Raw genomic sequence first — 14816 nt, 5'->3', positions numbered from 1 at the left:
GTTCCAGAAAGGCTGTTCGGGCAATATTCTCGGAATTCGACGAAACAAAAGCCAAACATCTTATTTCACCGAGACGGACCAGAACACCGAAGGGGAGCTGGAGAGGAGGCCCAGGGCCCCCACACCACACTTGGGCACGGCCTAGGAGGGGGGCGCGCCGCCCTATGGGGTGGGCCCCCCAGGCACCCCCTTGCGCCGCCACTTCGCCTATATAATCTCTCGTGACGTGAAAACCCTAAAACAATTGACGAAACTCCAGAAAGACTCCAGGGACGCCGCCGCCATCGCGAAACTCCGTTTCGGGGGACAGAAGTCTCTGTTCCGGCACGCCGCCGGAACGGGGAAGTGCCCCCGGAGTCATCTCCATTTACACCACCGCCATCTTCATCGCCGTTGCTGTCTCCCATGATGAGGAGGGAGTAGTTCTCCCCAGAGGCTGAGGGCTCTACCGGTAGCTATGTGGTTAATCTCTCTCTCCCATGGTGTGATCTTTATGTGATCATGAGCTTTGTATCACTATTAATCTATGTGCTACTCTAGTGATGTTATTAAAGTAGTCTATTCCTCCTCCATGATGTAATGTTGACAGTGTGTGCATCATGTAGTACTTGGCGTAGGTTATGATTGTAATCTCTTGTAGATTATGAAGTTAACTATTACTATGATAGTATTGATGTGATCTATTCCCCCTTTCATAGCTATTGTTGACAGTGTGTATGCTATGTTAGTACTCGGTCTAAATTGCAACGGTCTATTATGCACTCTAGAGGTTACTCTAATATGAACTCCGGATGTTATGGAGCTAATTTACTCCGGCTTGAGGTGTGCTTTTGTAGCCCTACACAATGAATGGTGTTTGTTTATCCAACAAGAGAGTGTAGAAAGTAGCATTTATTTATTCAGTTATGTGATCAATGTTGAGAGTGTCCACTAGTGAAAGTATGATCCCTAGGCATTGTTTCTAAGCATTGAAACACCGTTTCCAACAAGTTCTGTTACATGTTTGCTTGCTGCCATCTTTATTTCAGATTGCAATTACTACTTACAATCATCCATTATACTTGTATTTCACTATCTCTTCGCCGAACTAGTGCACCTATACATCTGACAAGTGTATTAGGTGTGTTGGGGACACAAGAGACTTCTTGTATCTTAATTGCAGGGTTGCTTGAGAGGGATATCTCTGACCTCTACCTCCCTGAGTTCGATAAACCTTGGGTGATTCACTTAAGGGAAACTTGCTGCTGTTCTACAAACCTCTGCTCTTCGAGGCCCAACACTGTCTACAGGAATAGAAGCGTGCGTAGACATCAATTCCCCTCTCCGGCAGGGTGCCGGAGGCGTTCTCCTAAATCCCCCGAGATGGGATTGGCGGCGGCGGCGTCTCTGGAACTTTTCTCGTATCGTGGCTCTCGGTGATAGGGTTTTCGCGACGGAGAGAATTTATAGGCGAAAGGGCAGAGTCGGGAGGCGCCCGAGGGGCCCACCCCATAGGGCGGCGTGCCCAAGGGTGGGGCCGCGCCCCCCTAGGGTGTGGCCGCCTCGTTGCCCCTCTTCGTCTCCTCTTCGGACTCTGGAAGGCTCCGTGCAAAATAAGACCGTGGGCTTTTGTTTCGTCCAATTCCGAGAATATTTCCTGTGTAGGATTTCTGAAACCAAAAACAACAGAAAACAGGAACTGGCGCTTCGGCATCTTGTTAATAGGTTAGTGCCGGAAAATGCATCAAAATGATATAAAGTGTATATAAAACATGTGAGTATTGTCATATAACTAGCATGGAACATAAGAAATTATAGATACGTTTGAGACGTATCACCAGCGACCGTGCTCGTGGCGGTGTTGCGAGGGGTCGGCGCCCGTGCTCGCAGCGAGCTCCGCCCACGCCCTTGGTCGTCGCCCTGCCCGTCACCGTCGACGAGCTTTGCCGCCGGAGCTCGTTTTGGCAGCGGCAACTTCCGGTAGAGATGAAAAAAAGGAGGAGTCGGCGCCGGGGTACACCATACGTGGGCGGCGGCAGTTGGCCAGGCCAGCAAAACTCCGGTAGCTATTCCGGTCATATTCATGGGAAAAAAAAGGAGACATAGGAGAGAGAAGATGTGGGGTCAGGCGGATAGAAACGGACGCCTGGAGCCACACGAAATTGTCCGGGCAGACGCAAAGGCCGTCCAGATTTGGGTCAGCTTTGGGTCAACCCGGACAATAATTGATGGCTTTTTGGGTATGGGTGTCTCCGTTGGGTGCTGCTTTTACCAAAACGGACGCGTGCTTTGAGAAGTTTGCCCTCGCTCAACACCTAGAGGTCGGAATGCCTGTTGCACTTCTTCTACGAAGGCGACATGAGCGTCAGAGTGTTCGAAGACTCATCATTTCATAGTCACTACCATAGGGACGACTCCGACGAAGACAACGACAACAGTGACGACGTCGATGGAGTTCTAGGGCGTTCTTTCTTTGCAGCTAAGATATCGAGTGTCAGTTGAAGCGACTAGTGTAAGGTTATATCGCAACGAAGAGGCAAGGACCATTTATAACCCTACAATTTATCTAGCTTGGGTGATTGGGTGTTCTTTCTTCGCAGCGAAAAGATAGGGACCAACACAACCCAGTAGTTAGGTTTTCTCATTTTGCGTTGTTTCAAATTATGTCCCAAAACATATGGTAAATGTTTCTATCTATCAATGAAAAAAATTTGCGAACATAAAATGCGTCGGGCCGATGGGTTATCCGACACAAACAGTCGATCAATTGTGGCTGGAAGACCGATTTCGTGTCCACGACCCAACTTAAAGAGATATAGATGGTTACTTTTTGTGACTGGAATATAGCGAACCGCTGGAGATACCCTAAACTTGTCCTCTGTTGAAGTTCATATGCACTTTGTTCTGTCGTACAAGTAGGTACATTGTGAGCCCATGTAACAGGGGTTTGTCCTCTCGATTATGCATATTTAATCTGGAACACAACGGTTGGCCGGAAATATCAATTTGGATGCCCCCACGTGAGGATCGATCATGCTGCATCAGTCGGGAGGCAGCGGCAGGAACAATTCATGCGTTGATCTGTGCTCACCTTACAGCAGTAAGCGGTGACCGCTGGCTGCTGTTCCTACCGCGCTCTCGGCTGGTCACTTGGTCAGCACCGAGCAAGCACAGAGCAGTCAGTAGATAGACATGCGTGTGGGTTTATGGCTAAATATGGAGCCACGATGGTACATGCAGTTTTAAAATGGAATGGTTCCTCGCCAAAAAAAGAAAGAATAGAAACGGGAAGGAAACGGATGCGAGGTGTATAGATCGGAAAAAAGTGGAGATGCGGGGTATCGATCCCTGTGCCTCTCGCATGCTAAGCGAGCGCTCTACCATCTGAGCTACATCCCCAAGTTTGTTATTTTTTTTCGAATTAGTTTGTAGTACTATAGTTGATTATCTGTTCCGACTCACCAAATGAATGACTGAACGTGTGAGTGACATATATAGTTGTTGGATGCGCTGAATCAATGCTTATCACGCCGTGTTTACAAAATCCGCGGGTTATTTTATAAAGCTATTAATCCTAATTGATGGCTTGCAAGAGGTATATAAATATGTGGGGATGACGGTCCGTACCGTGGAAGGCTTCGCCCACCCTCTCTTCCTGCACCGCCAGACGTATCTGTTGGGTATGTTGTGGGATAACTTTAGACTCCTCCATGCTTCGGTCCAAGCCTATCCGACGACAGGCATCGCTTTGCTCGTCAGAAATTAGCCTTCTTATAAATTCAAATCATAATATGACAAACTTCACCTTGAGACAAATTCATTCTTGTCGCATGAATTTGAATAATCTTCTGAACAACAAAGAACCAACAACACTAGAACATGAAACTCGTGACATGTATTTAAAATCTTCATCAATACTAGAACATTGCAATGCTGATAACTTGAGATGATGAGCGATAGGTGTACTAGCAGACCTTGACATGTACTCAAAATCTTTATCAAAACAAAAATAATTCATGTTGTTTTACATGCACTTCCATGGTGACGGGACTTTCCGGAAAAAATGAGCAATGATTGTCAAACTTCTTATTAGAAAGTTATACAACATTTTTGGGGTACGTCAATAGATGCAAGTATGCAGGTTCAGTGTGATCGACAATCATTTCCTTCCCTCAATTATGCAGGTTCAGGGCGATGCTCCCATTTAAAAAAAGAGAGGAAATGGGAGAGATTATTCTGCTTGTGGATAAACTATACAGCACGTTGCACCAGCCTGCAGATTTGCCTCTCTGGTCGTAGTGTAGCTCCATAGATTGCAAGAACTTTTGCAACTTGAATTAAATGGAACACATGATTCTCCTCCAGGCCTCAGGAGGCCTATGATATAGTTCACTTAGCACATAGACCACCTCAATAGTATTGGAACTATACTATTGATGGGGGCTGATAACCTGATTGGGGGCAGCAGTAGCTCGAGAATATTTCAGAATGTGTGTTTCAAGCTGCGATAGCATTCCTCATAGAGCAATACCAAGTATGTATACTTGAGAAAAGTAATGCAAAATGATATCTAGTTAATTTAATTTATGTCAATTCTAAACTGACCTTGCAAAGTGTATATTTGCCTAACTTCATTCACAAGTTAAAGGTTACAGATACATAGTTGGGTCAACACGTTGCTTAGCATTAAGGACTGAGAGCTACACCAAACAGATTTGTACAAGGAGTCAAGAGAATTAAGAAATCTTGCTAAAAGAGTAAATGGGGACCGTTCTGTTTGGCATTCAGGAAATTTGTTCAATCAGAGAACACTTTTTCCAAGCATAGAAGAAAACTTCAGCCATTTTCTAGCTACAAAAGCACTATCATGTCAGCTATTAATGATAGATGGCGAGCTTACAAAAATGACTAAACACTCCCAACATCAATGGGACATCTTGGTTTATTAATTCTAAAGTGAGAAGACAACATACATAGTAGAAATAACATTCTCTGGTTCAAGATTTCTTCTTCTGCCTAGTCAAGCCTCTTCGAGTTGAGGGTTCACCTTGTTGCATACCTATGAGTGAGGGAACGCCATGATATAGGGATAGGAAATATTGGAGTGGGTTACAGTGCAGAGCTTACTCAGCTCCTCTGTTTCAAGGCAGAAGCACATGAAGTGACAAGAATTTGGACGCCTCTCACAGAAGGTATTGGAGTGGGTTACAGTCCAAAAGCCAGTAATCCACCGACTGTAGTTTGCTGTTCCATAAAAAATACTGTTCGCATTTTAGTTGAATTGTTAGCGATTCAATGGAGATTTAATTCATTGATAGAAGTAGTATAGAATTATACTTAATCCTGATAAAGTTTGGAGGATACTCAGCCACGAGTTCCCTTTTACTATGAGAAGCATCTTTTGCACACAATTGTGCTGCTATATTTGTAGATCTATGAAGAAAAGGAAAAGGAAAGCTAATAAAACTCCCCCTAATCTCCTTGGTTTCACCTATGATAAAGGGAGTTCAGAGCGGTGAAAGTTCCTATCATGCCTGCGAGTCAGTCTCCGGAACAATGCATTTCGTAGTTTGCAGTGGCATTTCAAACTTAAACTCTAGAACTTCCATCATGCTAAATTTCTACCCAGGTTGCTGCTAGAATCTTGCGGCAGATACATATCCCAGCATACTTGTGCAATTTTGATTACAGGTATTCGGTTCTTCAAAACAAAGATAACTCATCTTGTTCCAAACTACCAGTGACACTCAAGTAGGGGTTTTTTTTTTGAAACGGGGCAAAAGCTTTGCCTTTCATTGATATAGGAGAAACAAGTAGGGGTTTTCATCAACAGTTTCACACAAACCTGTCAAAAACCACCCATCCCAAACAAAGTAGAAGCACCAGTGTAATATCTGATGGGAGATAATTTGCAAGCTCAAAAAAAAAGTACTAGCACTTAAGCTGTTATAGACGAAAGTATGGAGCTTCAACATCATCATCCGTTGTTACATTGAAGTTCTAAGGAAGTACCACAAACAGATACAAGTTATAGCTGAAGATAGTTCAACAACATCATGGCATCATTACAAATTTGCTTGCCGCTTGACAGTTCTAAGGAAGTTCCACAAACAGATAAAAGTTATAGCTGAAGATAGTTCAGGTTCTCCTTGTGGATCAACAAGACCAGCATGCTGTAGCACCTTAAACTTGCATTCCAGTTTCTAACCATTCAAGCTATGTAGTTTCGGGCAGCTCAGTCACACTTTAACTGGATAAGGCGGTTGTCTGCAAAACAAATGTTGAGCAATCAGCCACCCTAAAATATGCTGCTTGTGCAAGAATGAAAATATTAACATGGCCATCAAGTTTCTTGAGGCATCCATATTGCCCCAAATATACATTAAATTTCATAAAAAATGTAAAGTTGGAGCATTAGTTCTCAGCTTCACACTGTGACTACTACATAAATACATTTCCAAATCCGGAACTGCTTCAGATTGGTGGGCAGCCTTTTACAAGTTAACTACAAATACTTGAGGTAAGTGATGGAAAATAATAGCTGAATTCATCTACGTCAATTATCAACTAATCTTGTCGTTTGTACCTTCTGCCCAACTTTACATAATCTGATCTTGCCATTAGTACCTTCTGCGAAACAATTCCAAGTATATTGCAAACTACAGATACATTGTTAGGGTAGGCAAGCTTCTTTGCATTTACACTATAAACCATTTTCTGCAAAGGGGGTAATAGAGAACAGAAAGCTATTCGATGATATTTGTACATGTACATGCACGGTAGACACGAGAACTTATGTTTCCTAGAGAAAAAAATCAACATCAATTGTCAACTAATACTTGAATCCATTTTCCGCATAGTAGAGAAAGGTAATCAATGGTATTTGTTGAAGCTACACGAGAAACAAGTAAATTCCAACATTGAGCTGACTCCGACCAAACATGTACCACTATCATGTAAGAAGATTTTTATCAGATATAACGCGGCAATAAAAGTAGGGAGATTTGTATATATCTACAAAAGACAACCAATGAACAAAGTTTCGAGTCGAGGGTTCACCTTGTCGAGCACCAAAGAAGGAGGCCACGCCATGATGTAGGGATACATATCGTCGTGAATGATGGGACAGAGCTTATTGAGTTCCTCCGTTTCCAGGCAGAAAGATAGGAACCAGCCAGGTAACTTGAGATCCACCTCACAGTATGCAGACACGTACACAAATCCATCTTCAATCGCGATAACCTTGAGTATAACATGATCATCCATGAAACTGCCCCTGAGCCCATCAATGTCCTGCTCCAGCGGAAATGTCTTGTCCAGCATCCACCTCTCCAAACCATCATTATCGGTTCCCCAGAGCCAAACAACAAGGGTGAGTTTCACAGTGCAGATGACACAGAGCTTCCCATCCCTAGTCTCACCGGCAACAAGTGCTTCTTGCCCTTTCACGTGAGGTAGATTGATCCGAGAGAACTGCATCGTAGCGGTGTTGAGCACGCGCGCCGTGGCTAGACTCTCTGCTACCCAGTAGATGGAGCCATTCACCAGCTTTCCGTTGTCGGGCGTGTACTTCTCGTCCAAAGGCTGCAACACAGGCCGCATGTTTGGAGCGAACACCAACGGGAAAATCTGCCACTCTCTGGTTTCTGACGAGAGGATGGCGGCTTGCGCCCCGTAGTCTTCGCTGCCGACGCAGATAACGCGGAACGGGCCTTGGTCCTCTTCTGAGGAGAGGACATGGTACTCGGTGCACATGTTTGCGCAGATCTCGTCGGGCGGCGTGGGGAAGAGATGTAGGGAACGCGTCAGGGGGTTGTAGACGGCCAAGCCATCGGTTCTGTTATAGCTGATAAGAACAACGTACCCATCGTGGCAGTCCTTGATTGACCACTCGGGGGCGAAGCCTTCGTCGTCGGGAAGGCGGGTGAGGAGGAAATCGGCGCCACGGACGGCCGCGGTGAGGTCCGGGTCGGAGCGCAGGCGGACGGGGCGGAAGGCAGGGGTGTCGGAGTCGAAGAAGTCGAGGAATAGGCCGAGGAGTGGGGGCGAGTGGAGGTCGCGGAAGCGGCGGCGAAAGGCGGGGGATGAACGGACGGCGCGGAGGAAGGCGGGGCAGGCGAGGGCGGCGCGGACGAGGGTCGGGAGGGAGGGGAGGCGAAGGAATATCTCCCGAAGGAGGTCGTCGCCGAGGGCGGATATGGTGGTCGGAGCAGCTGGTGGGGATTTCGACGGTGGCGGTGGCGGCTCACATGCCATGGCGAGTTGGCGGCACAGGGAATGAGGAGTGAAGGCTGTCTAGGTTTAACCAAGGACAAAAGAAGAAAGAAGCGAAGGACCGTGAGCCCAAGAAAGCCCGTGAAAAAAGGGAGTGCCAGCTCACGGTCCAGATTGCCTGGAGCCACCGCATGCATGCGCGAATGACCCCGCATGAGCGTGCGGTGAAGGCTGGATGCTAGGCTGGAGCGAATTGATTACCGTGTCGCCTGGAAGCTAGGCTAGACTGCTGGAGTGAGGCATGCTGTCAACGCACGCTCCCCCGCACGCGGTCGCTCGAGGAGGAACGGTCTCCAGCTACCGATCAATCCATCAATCCAGGGACCAACAAATTAAACTCCTTCAGTTCAATGGATGCATGTGTACGGCACTCTTCGGTTATTAATTTCACCTTCACTATTGTATCCATCAAACCCCACCCCAATCCGCTTTTCTTTTTTTTTTCTTTTTCGAGCAACGTTAGCTATATTTGCGCGTGTTTTCAACTTTGTTTCCTTGTTTTTCTTGTCCCGCGACTTGGCGGTAGTCGCTCCTTTATCCATTTCCTTTCATCATGAAAGAATAAAAACAAAAGGAGCCATCTATCGATCGCTAGCTTTCGCGCGCAGTCAAATCTACTTGGAATGGGCCCACTTGATCAGCCGGTAATTAACCGCTCGACGACTAAGTATGGCCATTTCAAGTACACGTCCATGTTCCATCAACTGTTGTATGCATGCATCAGACTAAGGCTGCTCATAGTGGAGAGTAACTTAGTCTAGTAACATATGTCATATTACTAGTTTAAGTTACTATCTTCATAGTGCGTAGTAATTTAGATGTGGTTTCTGTTGAAGTGTATAAGTAGATTGCCTAGCCCTTTTCATAAGTTCGGACTTTTGGTTAAAGTGGCTAGTGCATGAAACTTAACATGGTATCAGAGCCCCAGGTCTCGAGTTTAAATCCTGGCTTTCACAATTTATTCTAAAAATTATCTCCCCCTTCTCGTAGCCTCCTGCCGTGTGGTCCCGGCCTCCCGCTGCCTCTTTGCCTCTCTACACGTGTTGACTTGTCTTCTCGTCTTCCCGTCACACGTGAGAGGGGGTGTTGACGTGTACAAGTAGATTGCCTAGCCTTTTCCATCAGTTCGGACTTTTGGCTCAAGTGGCTAGTGCATGAAACTTAACATGGTATCAGAGCCCCAGGTCTCCAGTTCAAATTCTGGCTTTCACAATTTATTCTAAAAAAATTATCTCCCCTTCTCGGAGCCTCCTGCCGTGTGTTCCCGTCCTCCCGCTGCCTCTTTGCCTCTCTACACGTGTTGACTTATCTTCTCGTCTTCCCGTCACACGTAAGAGGGGGTGTTGAAGTGTATAAGTAGATTGTCTAGCCCTTTTCATAAGTTCGGACTTTTAGTTCAAGTGGTTAGTGCATGAAGCTTAACAGTTTCATGCAATATGTTATTAATTATGTTGTAAACTCATATTGGTGTGATGTTATGGTAACATAGCTAGTTACCACCCACTCTTTTTCTTCTTTTATTGTCATGTCATGTCACCAAAATGCATTGAGATGTGTGATGTTACCACCTATGTTACCCCACTATAAGCAGTCTAATATGAATCATGAGTAGATATGGCCCGTCATAAATCACGACGTTATTAATAGCACACACAGATGATTCCTAGCTACCTTCACATCATGGATCGATAACGTCTCCTTGGCTTCCATTCTTCCTACATGCTCCAGCTAGCTGCTCCATTCGCTAGCGCCGTCATCTACTCCTCCTTCGACGTACGACAACAACAAGAAGAACGTTCATTTTTTTTTTTTTTTGAAAAAGAGGCAAAAGATTTTCCTTAATTCATTAATAGAGAAGAAGCTTGGGAACCAAGTTTTAGTTTAGTGTTACAATCACACCGAGAAACAAAAGGTTTACTCTCCCGCAATAAAGGTACCAAATGTTTAGCACCGGCAAGAACCCAAGTCCTAGCTTCCATCTTGATACAATCGAAGATGATGGTTGGCATATGGTATCAACATGCTTGAAGGTTCTTGCGTTTGAAGAACGTTCATGTTCAGCAAAACCATATCTAACTCCAGTTGAAGCACACAAATGACAACGCATCATCTGAATTTTATAACTGCAGCTACCTCAAACCTAAACCAGCATCGACATCAGCTCCATTGCCACTTCAGCCAACGGCGCTACGTGTCACAGCCATGCTCACACAAAACCAAGAAATATTGTTGTGTTGATTTTCCTGGAAAGCCAAACAGATAAAATTTGATTACAACCACAAAACAACTAGGTGGGTAAAGGAATCAAGGTCGCCCACCAAATCCAAGAACGAAAGAATCAGCACGACTCGCACTTATTAGTGCCATGACCAAAGGCCTAATTATACACTACAGCCAAAACCTGAAAACTAAACAAGCACAAATCGGCTCAAGGGCGGAATCACACTTCAGGCACAGCTACATGGTGGTGCCAAAGAGCATGCATGCAGAGGAGAGCACGGTACATCCAAATAACAACCAACTGAGGAAATAGGCATGCCCTAGGCATGGCGAGATACTAAATAATGCATTATACCTCTGTAAGATTAACAAGACACTGCTACACACCATACACACAGCCAGGATTCAATTAACAATGTCACTTCTGAGGCGCCGTGATCTACTCGCTGCATCGGCCATCCCAAACAGGAAACTAGATGTTCTACAAGCAACAATGGAGTTAACAAGTGTACATATAGGAAAATCCCTATCTTGCATATCTAAAATGGACAATCGCTTCTGATGTACAAGTCCTAGCCAAACTAAACCATGATACTTCTTACAACACATATGTACAAGAATTTGGCTGGACCTGACTTGATGCTCCAGTAGCATAGCTTCAGCAGTACCAGGAGATGCAACTAGTATCTAGAAACTAATGAACTCAAGATTATGGAGGGGAACAAAAAAGTATACTAGGGCCTCGACCAATACCATGTGGCAGTAATCAAGAAGACATTCATGTCCATCAAAAGGAAAGGACTCACAGATAGCACAACATACACACACATGGATGCAATTAAATCGCATGCCACCGTCAGGATTAAACCACAACCAATAGAGCAAGACTTGATCAACAGAGAAAGTAGTACCACATTTAGACTACTCATAGTGGGAGTAACTTCACTAGTAACTAAGTGTCCAACTCACCAAATATGCTTATGTGGCAGTAAGTTAATGAGGAGAGAGGAGGGTAGAGTAACATAGCTAGTTACTGTAACATCACACTTCCCAAGATACAATGAGTCTATAAGCTAATTAATGAAGACAACTATGATACTACTTTGATGTTACTAAGCACTATGAAGGTAGTAACATAGAGTAGTAACATGTGCATGTTACTACTCTATGTTACTTCCCACTATGACTAGTCTTAGTAACATGGGTATTAGCAAGAAGAGGCCTTTGATAGAAAAATCATTAATTACATTGACTACTATAGCCCTGCTGGAGCAGGTATCAAATTCTTATTAAGTTAAAACCTAGCAACTAAATAGGCACCATCAGCGCAAACCACTATAACTCTGTTATCACCAGAATTTGACCGAGTCAGAGGTGGGCCGCGATCAAGATGGATTTGAAGAATATACATGGAGGAAGTACGTGAATCGGCCTGTTATGCAAAGATTGGGCTAGTTGGCCCGTGTATCTGTAATATAGTAGGATACGTGTCGTTTAGGTAGAGTTTGTCTCGTGCACGGTGGGGATTATTCCCACGTTAGAAAGTCCCCTGGACTATAAATATGTATCTAGGGTTTATGAAATAAACAACAACCATCGTTCAACACAAATCAATCTAGGCGCATCGCCAACTCCTTCGTCTCGAGGGTTTCTTCCGGGTAAGCATCATGCTGCCTAGATCGCATCTTGCGATCTAGGCAGTACAAGTTTATTCGTTACCATGCGTTGCTCGTACTGAAGCCTTTTTGATGGCGAGCAACGTAGTTATCTTAGATGTGTTAGGGTTAGCATTGTTCTTCGTATCATATGCTGTCGTAGTGCAACCCTTATACATCTAGCCGCCCTTACACCTATCTTAGGTGTAGGGGCGGCACCCTGCTTGATCATTATTTAGTAGATCCGATCCGTTACGGTTGCTCCTTGTTCTTCAAGGATTAGTTTAATATCTGCAATAGTTAGGCCTTACAAAGGGTTGGAGGATCCAGCGACGCGTAGGGTGTCGTTTGCTAGCCCTAGACAGGATGTTCCGAGGATCAACCTCGTGTTGGATTTTAGGCCTTGTCTAGGACCGGCTTACGATCACCGTACGTGACCGCGAGGCCCAATCGTGAGTAGGATGATCCGATTATGCGGTGAAAACCCTAAATCGTCGTAGATCGCTTTAGCTTTATCTTGATCAAGCAGGACCACCATATATTCGTACACCTCGTACGAATCATGGGTGGATCGGCTCTTTGAGCCGATTCACAGGATAACCTGAGAGCCGATCGAGGCTCGTATTTAATGTTTACGTGTATGCCATGCAGGAAACTAAGCGAGGCATCTCCATCACCTTCTTGACCAGGTATAGGTCAGGTGGCACGCCCTTGCACCAGCATCGGACGTGCGTGCCGGAGGCTTTGCGGGCCGTCGCTCGGAGGGTCCAGGGCCAGCCGCAGCCCTAAGTTGTTCCCGGCTCTACTGTGTTGCCCGTCGCTACTCGCCGGTGGGTTTCTGACCGCAACACATTCTGGCACGCCCGGTGGGACAAGCTTCGACATCAACCACCTCGCCATCTACATCTGAGATGGCGGACGGCACCCTGATGGCGTGTATTTCACACGTTCGTTGGGCAACCCCAAGAGGAAGGTATGATGCGCACAGCAGCAAGTTTTCCCTCAGAAAGAAACCAAGGTTTATCGAACCAGGAGGAGCCAAGAAGCACGTTGAAGGTTGATGGCGGCGAGATGTAGTGCGGCGCAACACCAGGGATTCCGGCGCCAACGTGGAACCTGCACAACACAACCAAAGTACTTTGCCCCAACGAAACAGTGAGGTTGTCAATCTCACCGGCTTGCTGTAACAAAGGATTAACCGTATTGTGTGGAAGATGATTGTTTGCGTAAAACAAGAAAACAAGATTGCAAGAGATTGTATTTCAGTAAAGAGAATTGGACCGGGGTCCACAGTTCACTAGAGGTGTCTCTCCCATAAGACGAACAGCATGTTGGGTGAACAAATTACAGTTGGGCAATTGACAAATAAAGAGAGCATGACAATGCACATACATATCATGATGAGTATAGTGAGATTTAATTGGGCATTACGACAAAGTACATAGACCGCCATCCAACTGCATCTATGCCTAAAAAGTCCACCTTCAGGTTATCATCCGAACCCCTTCCAGTATTAAGTTGCAAAGCAACAGACAATTGCATTAAGTATGGTGCGTAATGTAATCAACAACTACATCCTTAGACATAGCATCAATGTTTTATCCCTAGTGGCAACAGCACAACACAACCTTAGAACTTTTCGTCACTTGTCCCTGTGTCAATGCGAGGCATGAACCCACTATCGAGCATAAGTACTCCCTCTTGGAGTTACAAGCATCTACTTGGCCAGAGCATCTACTAGTAACGGAGAGCATGCAAGATCATAAACAACACATAAGCATAACTTTGATAATCAACATAACAAGTATTCTCTATTCATCGGATCCCAACAAACGCAACATATAGAATTACAGATAGATGATCTTGATCATGTTAGGCAGCTCACAAGATCCGACAATGATAGCACAATGGGGAGAAGACAACCATCTAGCTACTGCTATGGACCCATAGTCCAGGGGTAGACTACTCACACATCACACCGGAGGCGACCATGGCGGCGTAGAGTCCACCGGGAGATGATTCCCCTCTCCGGCAGGGTGCCGGAGGCGATCTCCTGGATCCCCGAGATGGGATCGGCGGCGGCGGCGTCTCCGGAAGGTTTTCCGTATCGTGGTTCTCGGTGCGGGGTTTTCGTCACGGAGGCTATTTGTAGGCGGAAGGGCAGAGTCGGGGGCCGTACGAGGGGGCCACACCATAGGGCGGCGCGGGCCCCCGGGCCGCGCCGCCACGTGGTGTCGCCACCTCGTGGCCCCACTTCGTGTGTTCTTCGGTCTTACGGAAGCTCCGTGGAAAAATAGGCCCCCTGGGCTTTGATTTCGTCCAATTCCGAGAATATTTCCTTACTAGGATTTCTGAAACCAAAAACAGCAGAACAAAGAATCGGCACTTCGGCATCTTGTTAATAGGTTAGTTCCGAGAAAATGCACGAATATGACATAAAGTGTGCATAAAACATGTAGATAACATCAATAATGTGGCATGGAACATAAGAAATTATCGATACGTCGGAGACGTATCAGCATCCCCAAGCTTAGTTCTGCTCGTCCCAGCGGGTAAAAGCGATAACACAGATAATTTCTGGAGTGACATGCCATCATAATCTTGATCATACTATTTGTAAAGCATATGTAGTGAATGCAGCGATCAAAACAATGTGTATGACATGAGTAAACAAGTGAATCATATAGC

General features: G+C 45.5%; 2 protein-coding genes and 1 non-coding gene across 3 annotated transcripts in view; all 3 read right to left on the bottom strand.

Moving 5' to 3' along the window:
* Positions 1 to 3305: 3305 nt before the first annotated feature.
* TRNAA-AGC (transfer RNA alanine (anticodon AGC)) lies at positions 3306 to 3378 on the bottom strand. Its single transcript has one exon. It is a non-coding gene; the product is annotated as a tRNA-Ala (tRNA).
* A 2515-nt stretch (positions 3379 to 5893) lies between these two features.
* On the bottom strand, positions 5894 to 8297 carry LOC127307766 (uncharacterized). The gene is made up of 2 exons (XM_051338534.2): positions 7039 to 8297; positions 5894 to 6246 (listed from the first exon to the last, which is right to left on the bottom strand). Exons 1-2 carry the CDS (start codon positions 8233 to 8235, stop codon positions 6226 to 6228), a joined length of 1218 nt encoding a protein of 405 aa, XP_051194494.1. The 5' UTR covers positions 8236 to 8297; the 3' UTR covers positions 5894 to 6225.
* Positions 5894 to 14816, bottom strand: part of LOC127307745 (uncharacterized) — a 219147-nt gene continuing 210224 nt past the window's right edge. The window contains exon 4 of the transcript XR_011743483.1: positions 5894 to 6161. The gene's annotated coding sequence lies outside the window, so the exon portion shown is untranslated. The remainder of the gene's footprint in view (positions 6162 to 14816) is intronic.

The sequence above is a fragment of the Lolium perenne genome, chromosome 1 (assembly GCF_019359855.2).
Source record: "Lolium perenne isolate Kyuss_39 chromosome 1, Kyuss_2.0, whole genome shotgun sequence".
NCBI classification, from domain to species: Eukaryota; Viridiplantae; Streptophyta; class Magnoliopsida; order Poales; family Poaceae; genus Lolium; species Lolium perenne.
The sequence above is the reverse complement of the archived record's forward strand: the minus strand, read 5'-3'. Positions and strand labels throughout refer to the sequence as shown.